General features: G+C 39.0%; 2 protein-coding genes across 4 annotated transcripts; one reads left to right on the forward strand and one right to left on the reverse strand.

Moving 5' to 3' along the window:
* Positions 1-2,236: 2,236 nt before the first annotated feature.
* leng8 (leukocyte receptor cluster (LRC) member 8) lies at positions 2,237-12,524 on the forward strand. Of its 3 annotated transcripts, XR_003440742.2 has the most exons (16): positions 2,237-2,560; positions 3,063-3,201; positions 4,238-4,375; positions 4,519-4,593; positions 4,834-5,260; positions 5,510-5,687; positions 5,823-5,993; positions 6,082-6,300; positions 6,395-6,556; positions 6,925-7,213; positions 7,472-7,573; positions 7,950-8,018; positions 8,114-8,243; positions 8,362-8,569; positions 8,674-10,070; positions 11,565-12,524. XR_003440742.2 is itself a non-coding variant. In XM_027147387.2 (15 exons), the coding sequence occupies exons 1-15, from the start codon at positions 2,520-2,522 to the stop codon at positions 8,831-8,833; spliced, it is 2,508 nt and encodes an 835-aa protein (XP_027003188.1). In that variant the 5' UTR covers positions 2,237-2,519; the 3' UTR covers positions 8,834-12,524. The 3 variants fall into 3 exon arrangements, 2 of the variants coding, with proteins under 2 accessions (XP_027003188.1, XP_027003200.1); XM_027147387.2 differs by having other exon boundaries at positions 8,674-12,524; XM_027147399.2 differs by having other exon boundaries at positions 6,094-6,300; positions 8,674-12,524.
* A 1,494-nt stretch (positions 12,525-14,018) lies between these two features.
* Positions 14,019-17,889, reverse strand: tpi1b (triosephosphate isomerase 1b). The gene is made up of 7 exons (XM_027148164.2): positions 17,680-17,889; positions 15,593-15,716; positions 15,420-15,504; positions 15,180-15,312; positions 14,959-15,044; positions 14,794-14,881; positions 14,019-14,702 (listed from the first exon to the last, which is right to left on the reverse strand). The coding sequence occupies exons 1-7, from the start codon at positions 17,789-17,791 to the stop codon at positions 14,584-14,586; spliced, it is 747 nt and encodes a 248-aa protein (XP_027003965.1). The 5' UTR covers positions 17,792-17,889; the 3' UTR covers positions 14,019-14,583.
* Positions 17,890-18,980: the final 1,091 nt, after the last annotated feature.

Consider the following 18,980-nt stretch of genomic DNA (forward strand, 5'->3'; position numbering starts at 1 on the left):
TCAGAAATTGTTATTGTTGTTTATCCAATCACAGTGCACTAGTGCACCAGTTTTGTGATTGAGTTTGGTGGACAATTCTTCTTTTGTGTTGAGTCTAATTAAATGAATAGATTTGAGTCTCCAAACAGGGGCGGTTCTAGGATTTTATCTTTAGGGGGGGCTTAGCCCTCAGTGAGAATTTAAAACAAGAAGAGTATGTGTATGTGTGCATTCTCTACGAACAGTGTGTCCAATGAATGCAGTCATTAATAAAAAAAATATTCACAAGACAAAGACCAAATCAATAAATGTTATGTTTTATTTAATATTGAATGGATTGTTTGCATTAATATTTTGTTTGTGCATTCAACTCTGGTAATAAGAATAGTGAAATTTCACTGGTATTGTTATAACTGATTTTTTTAAATGTCACCACAGTACTGTGTACATGTACTATAGCCACACACAAATCTCTGTACATTAACTTCACTACTATAGCAGAAACATTCTGCAGTGGTAGTACAACTTTTTATAACTGTACCTCCAACAAACTTTTACTTGTGGGATAGCATAAAATATATCCTCACAATACATACATTTTATAAGAAATGTCTCCAATTAAATAATGAAAGCCACTATGATTGGCTTATAGAAATATGTTTTCATTTGAAAAACATGCTTTTGTGGGAGTAACAGACACAAAACACAACCTTGCAAACAATTTGAACACAAATAGCATAACATTGTACAACCTCATGAGTTTACAAATTCCCTTGATTCGTGAAAATTCTTTGCAGTTAATTTTTATAAAATGCCTTCTATAACCGTCTTTGCGGTTTTCCGCCGATTAACTTTATGGATAAATGCCTCCAGCTCTGACCGCGCGTGCCTGCGCTTCTCCGTTCAAATAAAGCAGACAGCTTATGACGCACTATTGAAAGACTACAACGCACGCGCGTAAAAACAAAGTAAAAAAATTCGCTCTTGGATCAATCTGATCAATAATTTTCTTTCCCATCGACGTCATGTCCTGCATTTGTTTTTGTTTTTTTTTTGTTTTGTTTTTTGAAAGTAAAAATTATAATTATAGTTTTAGGGTGGCTGAGATCACAAACAGGGGGGCTGGAGCCACCCTAAAAAAGGTCTAGAACCGCCCCTGTCTCCAAACATAGGCCTGTATCAGTGGATTTTTTGTGTACATTTCTATGGTTTCCGATTAATTCTGAAATTCTGCTTAACATCCAGCTTTGTCCAGCTACCTAAAAATCATTTAAAAAAAAAAAAAAAAAAAACATTCAGAAAATTAGGAACTCTGTCATGTATTGATCACTTATCAATGAATCAATAAATAATAATAAGAAAATAAATTATAGACTAATTGTGGACCAGATTGGCCTGTGTTTTGGCAGCTGGCTAGACCATCCTGGTTGGGTTGATTTAAATATCTACTTATTTACCAGTTTAATTTGTTCAATAAAAATATGTGCAACTAAATAATCACATTTCTTAACACAAATTGGATGATATTTAGAATTATGATGGACAGATGGACCCAATATTGTGATAGGAAAATCTTTATTTCTTCTAAATAAATTTGTACTTCTCATAGGCAGCAATAACTAGCTCAGCTACAAAATCAGACATCAGAAGACTACAGAGAACAGTTTGGACTGCTGAATGGATTATCGGCGTTCTGCTGCCCACCCTTCAAAACCCTTCAGAAAATCACTCTGGATCTCTCACATCCAAGTCATCCACTTTTTCACTTTTACCATCTGGTCGGCGCTACAGAGCCCCAAATACCAGCACAATCAGGCACAAGAACAGTTTCCTCCTCCAGACAATTTACCTCATGAACAGTTAAAGGTTCCCCTCATTATGCAATAACAATGTGCAATAATCATACTTATTTGTTACCGCCTCCATCTTACTACATCCCTGCATCTCATTCTATTGTATTTTATCTATTCTATCATAGCACAACTGTACATACAATTGATTTTTCTTTTTTTTTTTCCTTTTTTGCATTTTCATCATATCACTATTTGTATTTACGTTTCTGTCATTTTTTTTTAAATACTCATCTTATTTTTATTGTGTTGTTGTATGGCACTCAAACTAATCTCTCGTTTTCCTTGGCAAAATCTCTTTCTGATTCTGATTCTGATCCTGATTCTGATTCTGATAATGCTGTACAATGTAAACGTAAACGATTCCGATACATGATCAGTGGGTCGGGTTTATTCCAGTGGGCGTTTGTTTGAAACGTCACTTGGATCACTAGCAGCCATTTTGTTTAAGGTTTCGACTTTTCTCTCGTTTCGACGTCGTGTTTTAATATGGCTTAAAACCTGTTGTATTTTGTTTATTTGAATACGTTTATAAATTTATTTTGTGTTTTTCGAGTTAAATCGTTAGAAACATCTCAGTCTTTGTACTTGCGTATATATATTTTTTTTAAGAAAAGCTAATAGCTATCTGGCTAACTAAATCAACCGCTTTAGCTAGCTTGCTAGCACCGTGATTTTGCCCGCAGCAAAATGGCGACGAATGCGACACCACAGACTCCGACGGCAACTTGGTAAAGAATTTGCTTATTAACTGCGTTTATCTGAGAAATACCAGGAAGTCGTGCTATGTTGTGTGTTTTAACTTTTTTCTTCTTCAGCCGATTATTATAAGATTACGGAGCTACACGATGTTAAACGTTTGTCATAGGTTAGCTAAAGTGAAAGCTAGAACTATTTCTCTCTACTAAAAGAACACTTTAAACGGTTCAGGTTAGCTTAGCATAGCATGTCTGACTAACACCTTTCTGGTTTTGTATTAGAAATTCTGTTTTTCACCAAACCTGGATACCATAAGGATATCTAAATGTTAGTGTTCCCCGCAATTCTAGTGGGTTAGCTAGATGAATTAAAAAAATATGATACTTCCGTTAAAATTCCGTTTAAATTCAAACACAATCGTGTTAAAGAGTAACTTTATATATATATATATATAAACACGATTATGTTTTGAGTTTAAATTCGTGCAGAAACACGTTCTAAAACCGGTAGGTGTGTTTTGTTTCCACTCTCCAGGCCGTATGGGGGCAGTACTGCAACAGAGACGCCTGTTCATGAAAACCCTGAGTGGGAGAAAGCGAGACAGGCGCTGGCCTCCATCAGCAAGAGCCAGAACTCCACCAAGACACCTGCAAATAACCACACCAACACACAGGTTAGTCTGCCTATGGTGAAGCATGGCTTATAAGCAAAATAACGTAAAATGTAGCATTGCTTTTGTGCTTTGTGTTTGCACATTTAGCCTAAGTGCTCCTTTCTCGGTCTTACAAGTTGTTTGGGTTATTTTGAAATATCAAAAAAGAGAGAAATGACCAAATACTAGGATTTAATAGCAAATATAATTCAACGTTATTTCTTGTAATAGCAGGACGACTGTAGCATTCCATGCTCCAACTTGCTTAAAGCGAAAAACATTCGCATTTAATCATCTCTGTTCCTTAATTTTGGCCCTGACATACTCGAGGTCGACTTAGAAAGGATGAATAGGTATACCACCTAAGAGCCTTTTTACACCTGGTCACTCCATGTTTTCTCTGATCCGATAGCTATCTGGCTTGTTAAAACTGTTCCATTTACATTAGGCCACATAAATGTGTCTTGGCGAATCGGATATCAATCCGATCTTTCTACTCTCGCCCAAAATGTAAATATATTTTACTTCATTTCCGGGGTAATTGAAATGGAACACGCTTTGGTGTATGCGGTTTTCAGAGTACAATCAAAGATAAGACGGAAAAATTGGCAGTTATGCTGCAAAAAACAGCATTTACTTAACAGCGATGCATGACTCGTGAGTAACTTGCGAGTGACATTCTTCCGTTTGGGAAGAGTATAGCGCTGACGTATGTGGCTCGAACAACCACATTCATTTACACCTGTCCAGTTTCATCTGAAATGCATCCCAGACTGCCTCCTGAAGTGGTTTAAACTATCGGATTTATATCTGTCGCTAAAACATTTCGGAGGGCAGTTAGACCTGGTCTTTTTACGATCGGATAGCTATCTGATCACAGAAAACGCATGAAGTGACCAGGTGTAAAAAGGCCCTAAAGAAGAATTTCAATACAATAGTTTGGTAATATCTCCTTGACAGGAAGAAAATATTAAAGCAAAGCCATACCTTATTGGAATAGATTCTTAACGTACATCAGGCATTACAAACTGTGTGGTGTTTTTTAATTTTTTTTAAGGCTGGACATTATCAAGCAGCAGTGACGGACACTTCAGCGATGCAGCAACAAACACCGTACTACCAGTGGTACCCACAGAACCAGCAGCAATATACAGGATACTCTTACCCATACAGCTACTATTACCCAGTGCCTCCAGTAAATATGCACCAAAGCTACATAACTTACATGGCATAACAATTCAGTAATAAGCCTGGGCTGATATTTTATTTAAAAGTACACTTAAATGTGTACTTGTAATATGTAATGTATTTAACATTTATTTGTTATATAATTATTAGTATGGAGGACCATATAACTCAGGTCAGTATGGTGTTCCTGGAGCCTACCAACAATCGACAGCTCCTACTGCACAGGTAATTTTTGGACAGAACAAGCAGTATTGAAAATGTAACGGTATATGTTTAAACCAGCATGCATTTGTATCTGGCGGTCATTGCTGAAAGATAAGTTGTGGTTTCTAATAGGGTGTCCCTCTGCTTTTCAAGGACAGTGTAGAGAGTAACTGACAAATTGTGCAGCTTAATCATTCGACTGAACCATGTACTGTAACATTGTGTAACAGTTAGTGCTATTTCTGCCTGTTTTCTTGTCAGCACACTGGCATGGCTGGACTGAAGGATCAGACTTCTGGTTACCAATGTGAAGCACAGCCTCCACCTCCTGATGCCCCCCAGCCTCCTCCACAAAGTCCCACAAGCACTGACCAGCCTCCACCTCCCCCTCCCCCTCCCATACCTCCCCCACCCAATTCTCAGTACCCACCACCCCCCTCTCCATCCCCTTATAATTCTAATGGAGCGCTGTCTTATAGCTCTACTGACTCCAATGCTGTGAGGAATTACAATTATGGGCAGAATAGACAAGGATACCAGGGCTTTCAGGCTTCAACTTACCAGACATCCCAGCAGCAGGGGACAGCACCAGGCTTGTATGGTGGAGCAGGTCTAGGGGATTCTAGCAAGAAAGCCAATAATGCAAATGTGAACAAAATCGGGCAGCAGATGTGGAACCGCATGAAACGTAAGTGTGCTTGTATTTTATGCAAAATGATTGACCTGGAAGCTTATAATATAGTTCAAGTAGTATACCACTGATCCACAAGTGTCAAAAACTGAATTTTGTCAAGGAAGGGAGCCAGCTTATAGTAAGCAGAATGCTCGGGAATAGTTTTCTGTGTTCAGCTAGGTCTGTAGCTATAGAATAATGAAGAGGTTGGTAGGTGTGGGTTGATTGTACATGCAGTGAATTTCAAATCTCATCCACCCACAGAGGCTCCTGGAACTGGAGCTGTGAAGTTTAACATTCAGAAGCGCCCATATGTAATGACCACTCAAAATTTTGGAGTTGGTGAGCAGGCAAATGGATTGTCTATATCCTCCACCACAACAACAGCAACTTCTGTGTCTTCAGTAACAACAGCTTCTACTGCAGGAGCTTCTCAGACTGGGTGAGCCTTGCATACAGAGCTATGCGACTTTTTTTTTTTTTTTTGAACAAGCACAACATTCTCTTTGCTCTGTAGATGTGAGCAGAAGGAGAGACGGTCATTGTGACGTGTGTGTGTGTATATATGTATATGTAGGCCTCAAGACTGGCCCCAGGCCATGAAGGAATATGTGCAGCGTTGCTTCACAGCTTGTGAGACAGAGGAAGACAAAGACAGGACGGAAAAAGTGCTAAAGGAAATTCTACAGAGCAGACTGCAAGATGGCTCAGCCTTCACCATTGACTGGACTAGGGAGCCCCTGCCAGAGTGAGTTGCATAATTCTTGGTGCATTCTTGTTGATGTTGTTCTGCTTTTATACTTTGGAAACTGGGGAACTAACCTGTCCCTTCTTAGGGTGAAACCTAGGCAGTCTCGTTGGGAGGTAGCACCTCAGCGCTCTCAAGAAAACACACTCAGCCGAGGGGGAGCAACACGAGGTAAGGGTGGTGGTCGACTGGGCAATTACAGAAATGTGTTCTCTCAAAGGAGTCCCTCTTCCAGCTCTTCCCACTCTTCTTCACGGTCGCCATCTCCTCACAGCCGTTACAGAGAGAAGAACAGACATCGCCGCAGGTAATAAATACAAAATTTGAAAAAGCAATGGTGCCATTTTAAAAATGCCTGGAGATGTGATGGTTGTATTTCTGATGTTGGTTTTTGTTTGTAGTGATTCTGGCTCTCAGTCTGACAGCAGCATGTCGAGTGATCTTCGACCATTTTCTCGACGGCAGCGGGCTGGGAGAGGTCGTGGGGAAGAGAGGGAAAAGGGGAGAGGAGCAGCAGTAGAAAGAGGCAGGGGGAGAGGAGGAAAAGGGAACCGAGGGCGAAGGTAAAAACTTGTGAAAAAAAATGATCCCACATAAATTTGACAGACAAAATGTTGTTCAGGTGTTGTACTGTTCCATTTAAAAATATTTTTTTTATATCAAATCTTTAAAGTTTGTTTCAAGTAGATGTTTGGCTTTAGGTTGCTTTTATGTGAATATTTGTTAAATAGCAATGTTTCTTCATGAGAATCAGTTATTTAATATCATGGGCTTTTGAATAAATCACCCCAAGCTCAGATTTTTAGTGTCTCTGTTCAGGTCTTTCCATGTACATGTATGAATTTGCCAAATTGCTGAATTTTAACAGTTAACCATTGTGAAAATATCCTGCTTCAAAATAAAATGACTAAATATGTAATTCTTTTCTCAGGAATGATGATTTGGCTGGTGTTCTTGGTAAAAAACGGAAGGGTGGAACAGCAGGCCTGGACTTCCACGACCCGAACCGCGAGGCCAAGAAGCAGAGCCGGGCAGCACGATTCCACACCAAGCGCACCGAGCCACTGCTACTGAATATCAATGCTATTGAGCTCCCAAATGCCTCACAGGAGGGCCTCAGCTGGGATGAATGTCCCATTGTGGGTACCTGCCAGGACATCACCAAAAACTATCTGCGTTTGACCTGTGCCCCTGATCCTGCCACCGTGCGACCTGTGTCCGTATGTATTTCTCTACAGATACTCCAAGATGAAGTACTGGCTTTGTGACAGGAGCAATATATAGAAATAATTTCAGAATAATGAATATGCCACCTGTTGGTTGCTTGTGTAAATCACTGCATATATAGTAAAACAATCATTAGGCACGTATTTAAACATTGAATCATGGGCCAAATGCTTCCATTAAACGTGGGAATGAACAAAACTTGCGTAATGTAAACAAACACTTGTTTAGTTTCTGATTGTTCTGATTCTCAGGTGTTGCGCAAGTCTCTGACTGCAGTGAAGGCTCACTGGAAGACCAATCAGGATTATCCATATGCCTGTGAACAGATGAAATCGATTCGGCAAGACCTCACTGTGAGTACACCCGTTGGAAAGGTGGTGGTCATCGAGTGCTTTTACAAGCAAATGCATATCTGTGATAACTTCCTTGGGTCACCATTTAAATACAGAAAGCCATTATAATTTACGCCTGTCTAAACACAGACTTCACTGCATAATCTTTTCAATGTAATATTGTCTTTAGTACCGTAGTCCGCTAGAGTCTGCACTCTTGTACAGATGGCTCAGTCATCTGACAGTATTTTAACAAGATCTGGCAGCTCATTCAGCTTTTATCTTTAATTGAATTGATCTTTGGTTAGCCATTACTTGAGGTCTATGAGCTAATGTAACTTATTTTCCCCCATTTTTAAGATTTATCTTATCTAGATGTTTGAATCTGTCTTTTCAGGTCCAAGGAGTACGAACAGACTTCACAGTAGAGGTCTATGAAACCCATGCACGGATTGCCCTGGAGAAGGTACAGTGTTTTATTTTTAAGTTTGAAGTCTGTTGGTTTGCAGACTTGTTTAGATTTGTTTAAAGCCAAATTGTGATCCCTTGCATTTATTTTAGGGTGACCATGAGGAGTTTAACCAGTGCCAGACGCAGCTGAAAGAGCTTTACAAAGAGTGTCCATCGAGCAACATCGGAGAATTCACTGCTTATAGACTGCTGTACTACATCTTCACTAAAAACTCTGGAGGTGTTTGTTATTGCTCTTTAGTCAGCCATCTAATCATCTCTTAACCTATAGTTTAACCTATATTAGGCCTTGTGTCCATACTAAAATTTATTTTATTTATTTTTTGTATTTAAACCAGATTTGACCACAGAGTTGGTATATCTCACCCCCGAGCTCCGGCAGGATGGCTGCGTGTCCCACGCTCTTGCGCTCCGTGCCGCATGGGCACTTGGAAACTACCATCGCTTCTTCTTACTGTACAAGACAGCACCACGTATGGCAGCTTACCTCATTGACAAATTTGTGGAGCGTGAGAGGAAATTAGCACTGAGGGCTATTCTCAAAACGTTAGTACAGATAACAAGGACTCAAACTGAGCTTTTAGACTTATGGCTAAAGAAATACTGATACTAAACTCATTTCCTGTTGTCTTTCTCTCTGTTTCCTGCAGGTTCAGGCCCTCTGTGCCGGTGGAGTATGTACAGTCCAGTCTGGCCTTCCCTTGTTTAGATACATGTTTGAGTTTTCTGACAGGGCTTGGAGTAACATTCGTTACATCAGATCCTAACAAGATAGATTGCAAAGCCAGCTCAGCTTGTCTCACCATTTAATATTTTGCAGAAGGACAGAATATTTCAAAATTGACAGGAACGATGAGGGACCAGCTATCTACATAACAGCCAGCTTAACTTAGCTTAGACAGATGACAATGTTCAACATTGATCAGACTTATTTAACTTATTACTCTTATAGAGTGTGACATACATACAGGGTGGACTGTAAAGACATTCATTTAAATACCTAGTGTGACAAGCTGATCTGCCTATACTTGAAACCTCAGTATTAATGCTGGGAGAGAAGCTGCCCATATGACAAATCCACACAGTAATCGGAGATAGACCAAGTGCAGTAAAACATCGGCTCAGTAGATTATCTCTGACTTTCAGGCAGGGAAGTTGAGATAGTTTGAAGAAAGTTTCTGGGTTTCCCATTTCCCAGGCCTTGCAGATCATTTTGAAGCTAATGGTGTTCTGTGTTTTAATGTTTTTCTTCCCTCAAGCCAACAGCCTCAAAGCTCATATGAAGAGTCCAACAAACCAAGTTGTGAAGACAAAAAGCTGATTCTGAAAGTTCCTGTTCATCTCAAGACAAAGATGGCTGCTGCAAGCTCTCCGTTCAAGATTACAAGATCCCAGATTTGTTGTTTCAATGGACTTAATTTTGCATATATGGTCGATGCCAGTCTGGAGAGAAGATGGTTTGTATGCCTCAATGTGTGTCTTCTTCCTGTATCAATTGTGGGAGTGGCAGAAGACGTCCATTCGCAGTAGAGCATTATTCTAAGCCTTTCATCCTAGTAATTCCAGGTATGGACTTTTAAATATGGATCATGCAACATAGCAAGCTACAATTCTGCACAGAGGGTTTTCCTTCAGCTTCCTACGTTGTTTCTGGTGCACCTACAGTATATGTCTTATCGAGTTCCCTCTTCTTCAGCATCTAGAAAATGTAGCTCACTGAAATGGCCAGGACTCTAAGGCAAAGTTAAAGGTGATGCAGATTTGCAGGAAAATCTACAGAATATAGGACCACACAGTTGTGCTCCATAAGTTTACAGCCTGAGTATATGTGGAGCTACATGCCCAAATCAACAGCAATTTCAAGATCAAGACGACCTACCAGAGAGATGATCCAGAGGGCATCAGTTGCAGTGAAGACGACCGTGGCAGCAAAGTAACCTGTAAGGCAGCAGATGTGTGACAAGTGCAGCTGTATTCACCTATGCAGGATGACCTCATTTTTGGAGCTCTTCTACTCTTGTCCCTGTAGGAGCTGAAAGAATAATGGGTTTGTATCTGTTCCGATTCTTTGCGCATATTTATGCGTGGTAAGAAGAAGAGACTTGGCTGGTTATAGAATGAGAAGTATTAGTCCAGCAGCAGATACTGTAATGATTTTTAGATGCCATATATTTATATAAATAAATAAGGGGGGGGGGGTGTTGAAGGGTTTTTAATAATTTACTATTTAATGCAGGATTGTGAGGCAATTTAATAGTAAGCCAAAGCAAAGGATTTAAAGGAAATTTTGCTGTGGGATTACTTTGTAAGCAATCGCTGTTTTTGTCCTTTGGATTAAAAAAAAGGTTTAAAGAATCTGGCCCATGTATGGTTCGCTTGTAGTGTTGGAGCCTAAAGAAGACCTGAAATACTGGTATTTAGTGCCCTTACAGAGCAGAGATGTTTATCATTAGTGTATCTTTGAGGTGAAGCTCTTGTGTCTAGAAGTGTATATAGTGTACAGAAACTTTATTTAGCTTTTTTTTTTTGCCCCTGGGATAAATAGAAGAGATTTCCTGTTAACACTGGTAAGTGTTCTTGTAATTTAGACCTGTAAATTTAAATGAAAGCTTTTTTTTTTTCTTTTTTTTTCTGTTTTTTAAAACCAAAGTTTCATTAAATCCAATTTTGAGTAATGGAAATATGTAAGATACATGTGTATATATAAAGTTGAGATGAGATGAATAGAACAGTCTTTTTTTTTTTCCTGCTTCTGTTTGAGGTAAAAGAATAAGCAGTACTATAGATAGTGAAGTATGGCAATTGCTTCTGGGAATTATTTATATTACTTTTTTTGGTATTGTAATAATTCAACTTTTTAATTGTACCAGGTTTTTTTTTTCCTTTTTCTTGTGGGTGATTAGGTGTTTGTAACAGGTTTTGCTTATTTTCTTCCCCCCCCCCCCCATATTTGTTTTTCATCCATGTTCTTTTATTTTAACTTCCCCATTTTCTTGCTTCAACTTTTTGCTTACTTACTGTCAGTTTTCCTGAACGTTTTTCCTTTTTTTTTTTTTCCCCTTCCATGCTGGTTTTTTGGACGCTCACAAGAGAGCGATTTAGTTTCAGTACGGTTTGCCCACAGCAGTTAACACCACTGTTACCCCTCTCTGTGCAACAATGATAGTCAAACAGTCTTATTTATAAAAAAATAATAAAGCAGAAAACAAAATTATTAATACAGGGAGCAGGCAAGTTGTATTAACTGATGTTTGTTTTTTTTTTGTTTTTGCGCTTTTCTGTGAAACATTTAATTGCTTAGAATATGTAAGGATAAGTAGTAACTTGCTTTGTTGCTTTTCCTTTCATCAGTTCTGTAGAATATCTCATTTTCATCGTATTTTTGTCTTTAATTTGATGGTAACATAAATGTCCTGTTAACGTATTGCAATATTGACCAGATGGATTGTCCTGTGCTGCACTGATCCTCTTCTATCCTCCTTTTCTCCTGTTCTCTCATGTTCTCCTTTTCTCATTACCAGATTTCTCTTTTGTCTTGCAGTCATGCATAATGGAAGCTAAAGGAGGGATGACAAATGAAAGAGAAACGTGTATCCAGAGTTGAACTGGATGCTGAAAAGTGACCACACTGAACACAAATGTATTCACTTGGCTCAAGTCTGTTTGCAATGTTTGTGCATTTTTTCTTTATATATAAATATATATATCCATCTGCACAGTTTTTAGCGGTTGATCACACTGCAAAATTTTCCCCACTACTGTCAGGGTTGTTATAAAGTAAATTGGTATTTTCAGATGTTTTGTTGCCCTTTTTTACATTTTTTTTTTTTATATATATATATATTCTGTTTTAAGTTTGTTAGCAATTTTGGTTCTGGTTATTTAGTGTCGGTCTGGGGAACCGGCCACATCGGAGTGTAGCATTTGCAGATATCCTCCTTCACCAGGTTGTTTTCAAGTGAATGTAAAAATTTAATTTAGCTTAAATGCTTTATATAAGAATTAATCATTTAAAAAAAAGTTTACCCATAGATTAACAGTTCTTGTTTGTTTTGTGGTAAGATAATACTTTATTTTCCTTGCCTCTTCTAATGGTCCCATCCCTCTGTGTAAATGCATTGTGCGCTCTCCCTCTGGTCCTCTTCTGATTTGACTGCTTCCCATCTCTTTAATTCCATAGTAATTGTTTTTGCTTTATTTGATGCCTTTCCTCTTTGGTGATGTTCACTTCTTATAGGTTGTGTTCTTTAACTCGTTCTCGTCTCTTCTCCTTTATTTTCTCTCCTCCCCCATGTGCTTTATAACGATTATGTAAGGGTCACGTATGTGTGTTCGGCAGTAAGTATTTCCCGCATTTTCTGATTGCTTCTCTGCCTTTTCTTACAGCTCAAACGTTTAACATCTGAACGTCAGCTTTGAGCTAAAGGACAATTATAACACTTGTGAATACTTTATCTGTATATATTGTACTGCTCTTGAAATAATAAATCAAAGAAATTAATTTTTTTGTGTGTGGTTGTGTAAAACATGATCATTTGAAATCAACAAGATGTTGTAAACTGATGTAAAATGGCTACATTTAAAGTTTATGGCCGCTATGCAGAAAACCTTGACCTCAACGTTCACATGTGGTGTCTGTCATGTTCTAAAATGATGTGAAACGCCTACGCAGAGGAGTGGCGGGTGTTAGTGCTGCAAGGGAGACTAACTCTATATAGATAATCGTGTTTTTGGAATGGGAGGTGTTCAGTATTTGTGACCTCCTTATGACCATACAGTGTACATCCAAACTCACCCCACTAATCATGGGCATGTGGTAGCCTTAACCTAGTTGTTAAGGTGTTGTGCTACCAATCAGAAGGTTGTGAGATCCCAGGTCCACTAAGCTGCCACTCTTGGGCCCCTGAGCAAGGCCCTTTCCCCTCAATTGTATAAAATAAAATGAGGTACTGTAAGTCACTCTGGATAAGAGCATCTGCCAAATGCTAGAAATGTAATCAGAGTCCAAAGATGTCCCTTATTCATCTGCATTTATGAGGTCCAGATCACACTTCACTTATATTTTTATTCTGTTAATATCCTGGCAATGAGAAGACACCACCCCAAAACCCTGTCATTCTTAATTAGTATACAATTTCAGAATTAACACATTTGTCTGAAAGGATATGAAAACATTACTCCTTAGTATTTTTTCATAATTTGATCCCTACATTCTAGCTATTCAAATAATAGCTCCAAACTTTGTGCTCAAAAGCAGGTTGGAATTAACAATAAGCTACAACATTTCTATAATGATGGTTAACACCAGCAGGCCTCTATTTATGCAATATTGTGAATGAGTTGTTACTGCCCTCTAGTGTACAAACAGCAAAGCTTCCACTAATTAAATAGGAAGTCACTTAGGGTTTGCCCAGAGTCTAGCCTTAATTAATGGCAGTTAGTACCTGTGATTAAAATTTAACACAGTGATCATTTTCTTGCTAGTCATGGAGTGTTATTGGAATAAAATGGACTACAGAAGCTGAAGTCCCACTGGGAGTGACAGAAAGCTGCAGGGATGCGTAGGGATTCCCCTTACAGAATGGCGTGCACAACAGATATATTTGGCCCTTCAGCAATCCATCTGTTTTGCATCTCACTGTAGTTTTTAAATCTACCCTATTTTCCCATAAAACAGACACAATTCATGAATATATGATTACTGAACTCACCCTACCAAAAGTGGCACAACAAACCCAGCACTGAAGAAGGCCGATGTAAAATTGACTTCCAAGCCCTTTTAGTAGATTATACGAAGGAGTCTCAGAGCATTGAGAGCTGGATGTTGATTGTATAGATTGGGCTTCAGAGTGGGAGGCTCGGAATTTGCCATTCAGATTTAAATGATTTTGGTATTTCAAGACATTTTAAAATGACTATAATTGGGACACTTAAGTACCTACTCGTACCATTTTATAGATCAGATTATACACAGAATAAAACCAACAGCAATGGGTTTTGTTTTATCCACAACCATTTATTACAAGTTTCTTACTTGCATTAACCTTACAGTGCCTGGTTATGACGCATCATGAACAGCTTCTTGACCCAGTGGCCAGAGAGCAGTTGATGTGTTGTTAACTTAACAAGTCACAGAACATACATTAAGGGGGAATTCTATGGACTTAAGAGACACACAAAAGTGACAGTATATGCACAAAAAGAGCTGGTAAACATTTTGGCATTTAAAGGCATGGCCTAAAAGCCCAGTGCTAATTCCTCTAATCCATGTAGGTGGTAGTATTAATGTGGAGAGTTGACATGATCTCCTTCAGTGTAATAATACTGCCTTCACATAAAAGTGCCAATCACATCAAGACTAAATCTCTTTCATGGACAAAACAATGCACAAAATTAAATGTAAATTGGTACAGGAGCAGCAGCACAGAAATACTTGGAGAGAAGGGAAATAAAGATTTAGTTTGAATGGGACAGAAGTGCTTTAGCTAGGACTAGAATGGAGGCGAGATGGGCGTAGGTCAGCGGCAGTTGTTCCTCAGCTACTTAGTTTGAAGTTTCTTTTATGCGTTGGCGTTGATTATATCAACAAACTCGGGTTTCAGTGAAGCTCCACCCACCAAGAAGCCGTCCACATCTTTTTGGGCTGCCAGCTCCTTGCAGGTTGCCCCAGTAACTGAACCTGAAATGTATGGAAATGGCTTCAATGGTCTTCACCTGAACCAATCACTGATCAATGAAATTTATATGGAACACAAATAGTGACCCCTTACCTCCATAAATTATCCTAACAGAGTTAGCAACAGCCTCAGAAATGTTGGCACTCATCCACTGCCGGAGTTTATCATGCACTTCTTGAGCCTACACAAAGCAAGTGAAAATGATCACAGAACTACAGGCAGCAGATTTGTAGACGTCTGCTTATCTAATGGTTGTACCTGTTGTGGCGATGCAGTTTTACCAGTGCCAATGGCCCAGACAGGCTCATAAGCAATCACCACCTTACTCCAGTCCTTCACATTGTCTACAACACAAGAGGAAGCTCTCATCACAGGTAATTGGCATGAATTTGACAGATCACATCACTTAGAACAAAGCAATAGTTAATTCTAATCTTTTGATCCCTTTTAAACTTAACAGCCAAGAATCATTCATTTACCTGCGATGGCTTTGGTCTGTGCAAAGACAACCTTCTCAGTGATGCCAGCCTCTCTCTCATCCAACTTCTCCCCAATACAAGCGATCACACCTAGGCCGCTCTCAAGAGCATGAGCTACTTTCTGGCCAATAAGCTACAAGGATTAGTGCAAAAACACCTGTGTTTTACACATGTGATCTTGATTTCATAGCATAATTTGTGCAATCACTGATAAGTATTGAGTAATTTCTGGTGAAGTACCTCATCACTCTCTCCAAACACGTGACGACGCTCAGAGTGTCCCAGAATCACCCACTCCACACCACAGTCCTTAATCATCGCAGGGCTGCGGGGAGAAAGAAAGAACTGAGCGAGGGGGGGAGAAAAAAAAAAAAATTTCTCTTTTTCTGAATCCATCATGTGTGGTCCTGTACCTGATCTCTCCAGTGAAGGCACCCTTTGCAACCTTATAGCAGTTCTGTGCAGCCACACCAATTTTAGGATCAAGTTTGGACCTGGCAAAGTCAAGGTAAATGGAAGGAGCTCCACAGACCACATCTGCAAAAAAACAAAATTTATAAAGAACTAAAAAAAAAAAAAGCTAGCAGATTTTACATTCAAAACGTGTGAAATGGTTAGAGACGTACAAATAAGGCATTTGTTAGATTCGTAATTAAACCAAAATAATAAGCAAACAATGTAACAAACTACAAGGTGATTGACTTTGTAGAAAGGCTTCTTTGGGCGCTTACTAGATCCAGCCTTCTAAAGGGTTGCTATAGATATTTGTATCAGTCATGTGCAAGGATTAAGAAACAACCATTTCTTAAAAAGACTAAACTGAAATAGACTTGATTTTGTGTAGCTTTATGATAAACAAGGTCTGTGACCAAAAAAGAAAAGAAACCAAAAGCCTGCAGGTAACTCAAACATATGAAATTATATATTATATGAATGTGTGAGAGAGAAGATTCTACAAATGTTACCCTCAAAATATCGTGCTTTATGCCATCAGCCTGAGAACACGATGCCTACAGTGAAGCAGGGTGGTACAGTAGTAGCATGTAGAGCATTATCCTAATATGCTATGTTAAAGCTAAAAATGTTAGGTTTGGTTATTCATTTAAAGGTATAGTGCACTTCTACGACTGGCAAACCATACACCCAAATTCAACCCCCCTTGTGCGAATAACAGCATAACCCTTACTATTCCTTGTGCCCACTGTCCTCATTACACTGCCGTTTGGAGACAGGGATCAGCACATGCTATTCGCAAGACTATCTTGGGTAAAGCCAAATCTAAATTAAACCCAGCAGTGACTGATTTAAAAGGTCACACATCCTAGTCTTAACTGTCAAAAGGTCAGAAGTCATCAGCAAAAAGGTTGCTTAGCATGACAAGAATCAGGGGTCAAATAGCAACTGGAATATAAAGGTCAGGCAGGTCAGGATTAAAAATGTGTTTTCTTCTCTCCTTTATTTAAAAAAAAATAAACCCAAACAATATAAATTCTCTGGACTTGCAAGAGTGCCTGATAGAAAAGAAATGTTAAGACATGTTGAACTTTGCTTTGGCTGGTTGAAGTCCACAGCTGTCTGTGTGTGTGTGTGTGTGTGTGTGTGTGTGCGCGCGCGCGCGCCAGTGAACAGCAAACAGACGTTTTGACATTTTTAGAAGAAAAAAAAACGGAAAAAAAAACAACAACAAGTTGATTCATTTTGATAACTTTGTTGGCAAAATCACAATGACTTGTGAAGACTACAAGATCTCTTAATATGGACAGATACATATTTACGGCTGAAACTGAATTTTACCAGAATATTACAGATAAACTTATTATTTTTATCGTTGGGAACGACAAACGCATACGTGTGCATATTCTGTAGACATTCGGATGCTGAGAAAACAATTTATTGTTAGTTTCCTGGGTCTGACACAGGCTACGTGCTGACTGACACACACACACACACACACACACACCTCAATACACACCCACCAGGAGCCTCGACTCAGGCCTGTCTACAGCATCACTGTAAAACCACGACTGTGGACACTATTTGCAATTAAACGGATGTTTAATGTTCCAAACAATCCTTTTACTCCCTAAAACACACGCCAAACACTCTCACACGCTGAGGACACACACGACCTTGGGTCGCATGCTAACTCTAACTAGCCAGATAGCTGCTCCGTTAGCATGTAGCCGTCCAGTCAGGTTTAGCCATACTATGCTAATCGAACAGAAGATTGCTGAATGTAAACATTTTGTTTCGGTGAAAACTTGAGCGTTTTAAAAGCCCGTTTGAATAACTGTCTATTAGCATTAGCTGAATGTGGCTACAATACAGCTTGCGAGAGTTTGGACGGGTTTCAATTCTAAATCGATTTTATATAGGGATTTGACACAACGGCGTAAATGAGTTATTAAACTTCGCTGCTGTACATTAACTAGCTTTCTATCTCATAACAGAATGATGTTTGGTTCAGGAGACGGTCACTGGAACATGTTTATGTCCTCACCGGTGTCGGCGTTGAGCTTTGCGCTGTTCAGGGTGTTGATGAGCTCTCCAAGGCTTTTCTTATCACCGTTCAGCTTCCAATTACCACCAACGAAAAACTTCCTGCCAGTCATGATTGTAATAAGGTGAACCACCAACACGATCTGCTCGGGTTTTAGTGAAGGTAAGGTGACCTCAAGAGGAGAGATAGACAGCGATGTGAAGGCAGTGCAGTGGGTTTATATAGAGGAGCCAAACAGCGCCACCTACAGACAACTCACTGGCCTTCAACAGGACTGAAGTCATTGTGTGTGTTATAATTCATACACACCACAAGTTCCATGTGCACTTCCCCTTGATGTGATGCACATTTTTATAGCACTTTTATAACAATTCACATTGTCTCAGAGCAGCTTTACATCAGTATAGAAGAATAAAAATGTTAAAGTTTGCTTTAGCTTGCTTTCCCAGGTCATCTCACTTACTGTAAATTGATTATTTAATAATTGATTTTGTTACAAAACATTACTTACTTTATATATTTTTTCCTCACAATAACAGCCATGTTTATATTTTATTGTATGTTGATGGCTTAACTGTAAACAACACACACAATGCAATAAATAGTTTTGAAGAAAAATCTGCTTTGTCATTGAACCTGAGAAAAACTTTGAAAATAACCATAATGACGCAGTCTCCATGCTACAATAATAATGATAAAAGCAAAGTTTTTCACTGTGGGGACATATCTTTATCTGTACAATTAGACTGTATTATTTGTGTCCCCCTTCAAAAATTGCTAATGAGAAATTTTATATTTATTGTATGAGGAAGAAACCTTGGGAGGAACCAAGTTCCCTCTCTACAACAGTTAGTAGTTGAGTGGAATTAAGCAACCAAGAGCTCCTGAGGAACTAATGGGTTAGCGCAATTTCCAAGTTTACCACAGACCCAACAATACTTCCTTCCTGCCAAAGTCTTCAAATGTCCGCTGATGAAGACCCAACCAAAGAAGGTGTGACAGTCTCCAGGCAACCCCATCCACAGCACTCCCATGAGTCACTGGCTTTCCATGCAGATCAATGCCCAACAGAGTGCACACCGGTCGATGAGACTCCAATGGGGTTTTCTACTGCTGGTTGCCAAACTCGTACTGTTTATCAATGGAAACATAGAATTTTTTTATTCTATATTATTATTATTATTATTATTAGTAGTAGTAGTAGTAGTAGTAGTAGTATTAGTATTAGTAGTAGTAGTAGTAGTAGTAGTAGTAGTAGTATCATTATTATTATTATGTAAAAAGCCATTTATTGGATTTTC

The sequence above is a fragment of the Tachysurus fulvidraco genome, chromosome 3 (genome assembly GCF_022655615.1).
Source record: "Tachysurus fulvidraco isolate hzauxx_2018 chromosome 3, HZAU_PFXX_2.0, whole genome shotgun sequence".
In the NCBI taxonomy this organism is placed as follows: Eukaryota; Metazoa; Chordata; class Actinopteri; order Siluriformes; family Bagridae; genus Tachysurus; species Tachysurus fulvidraco.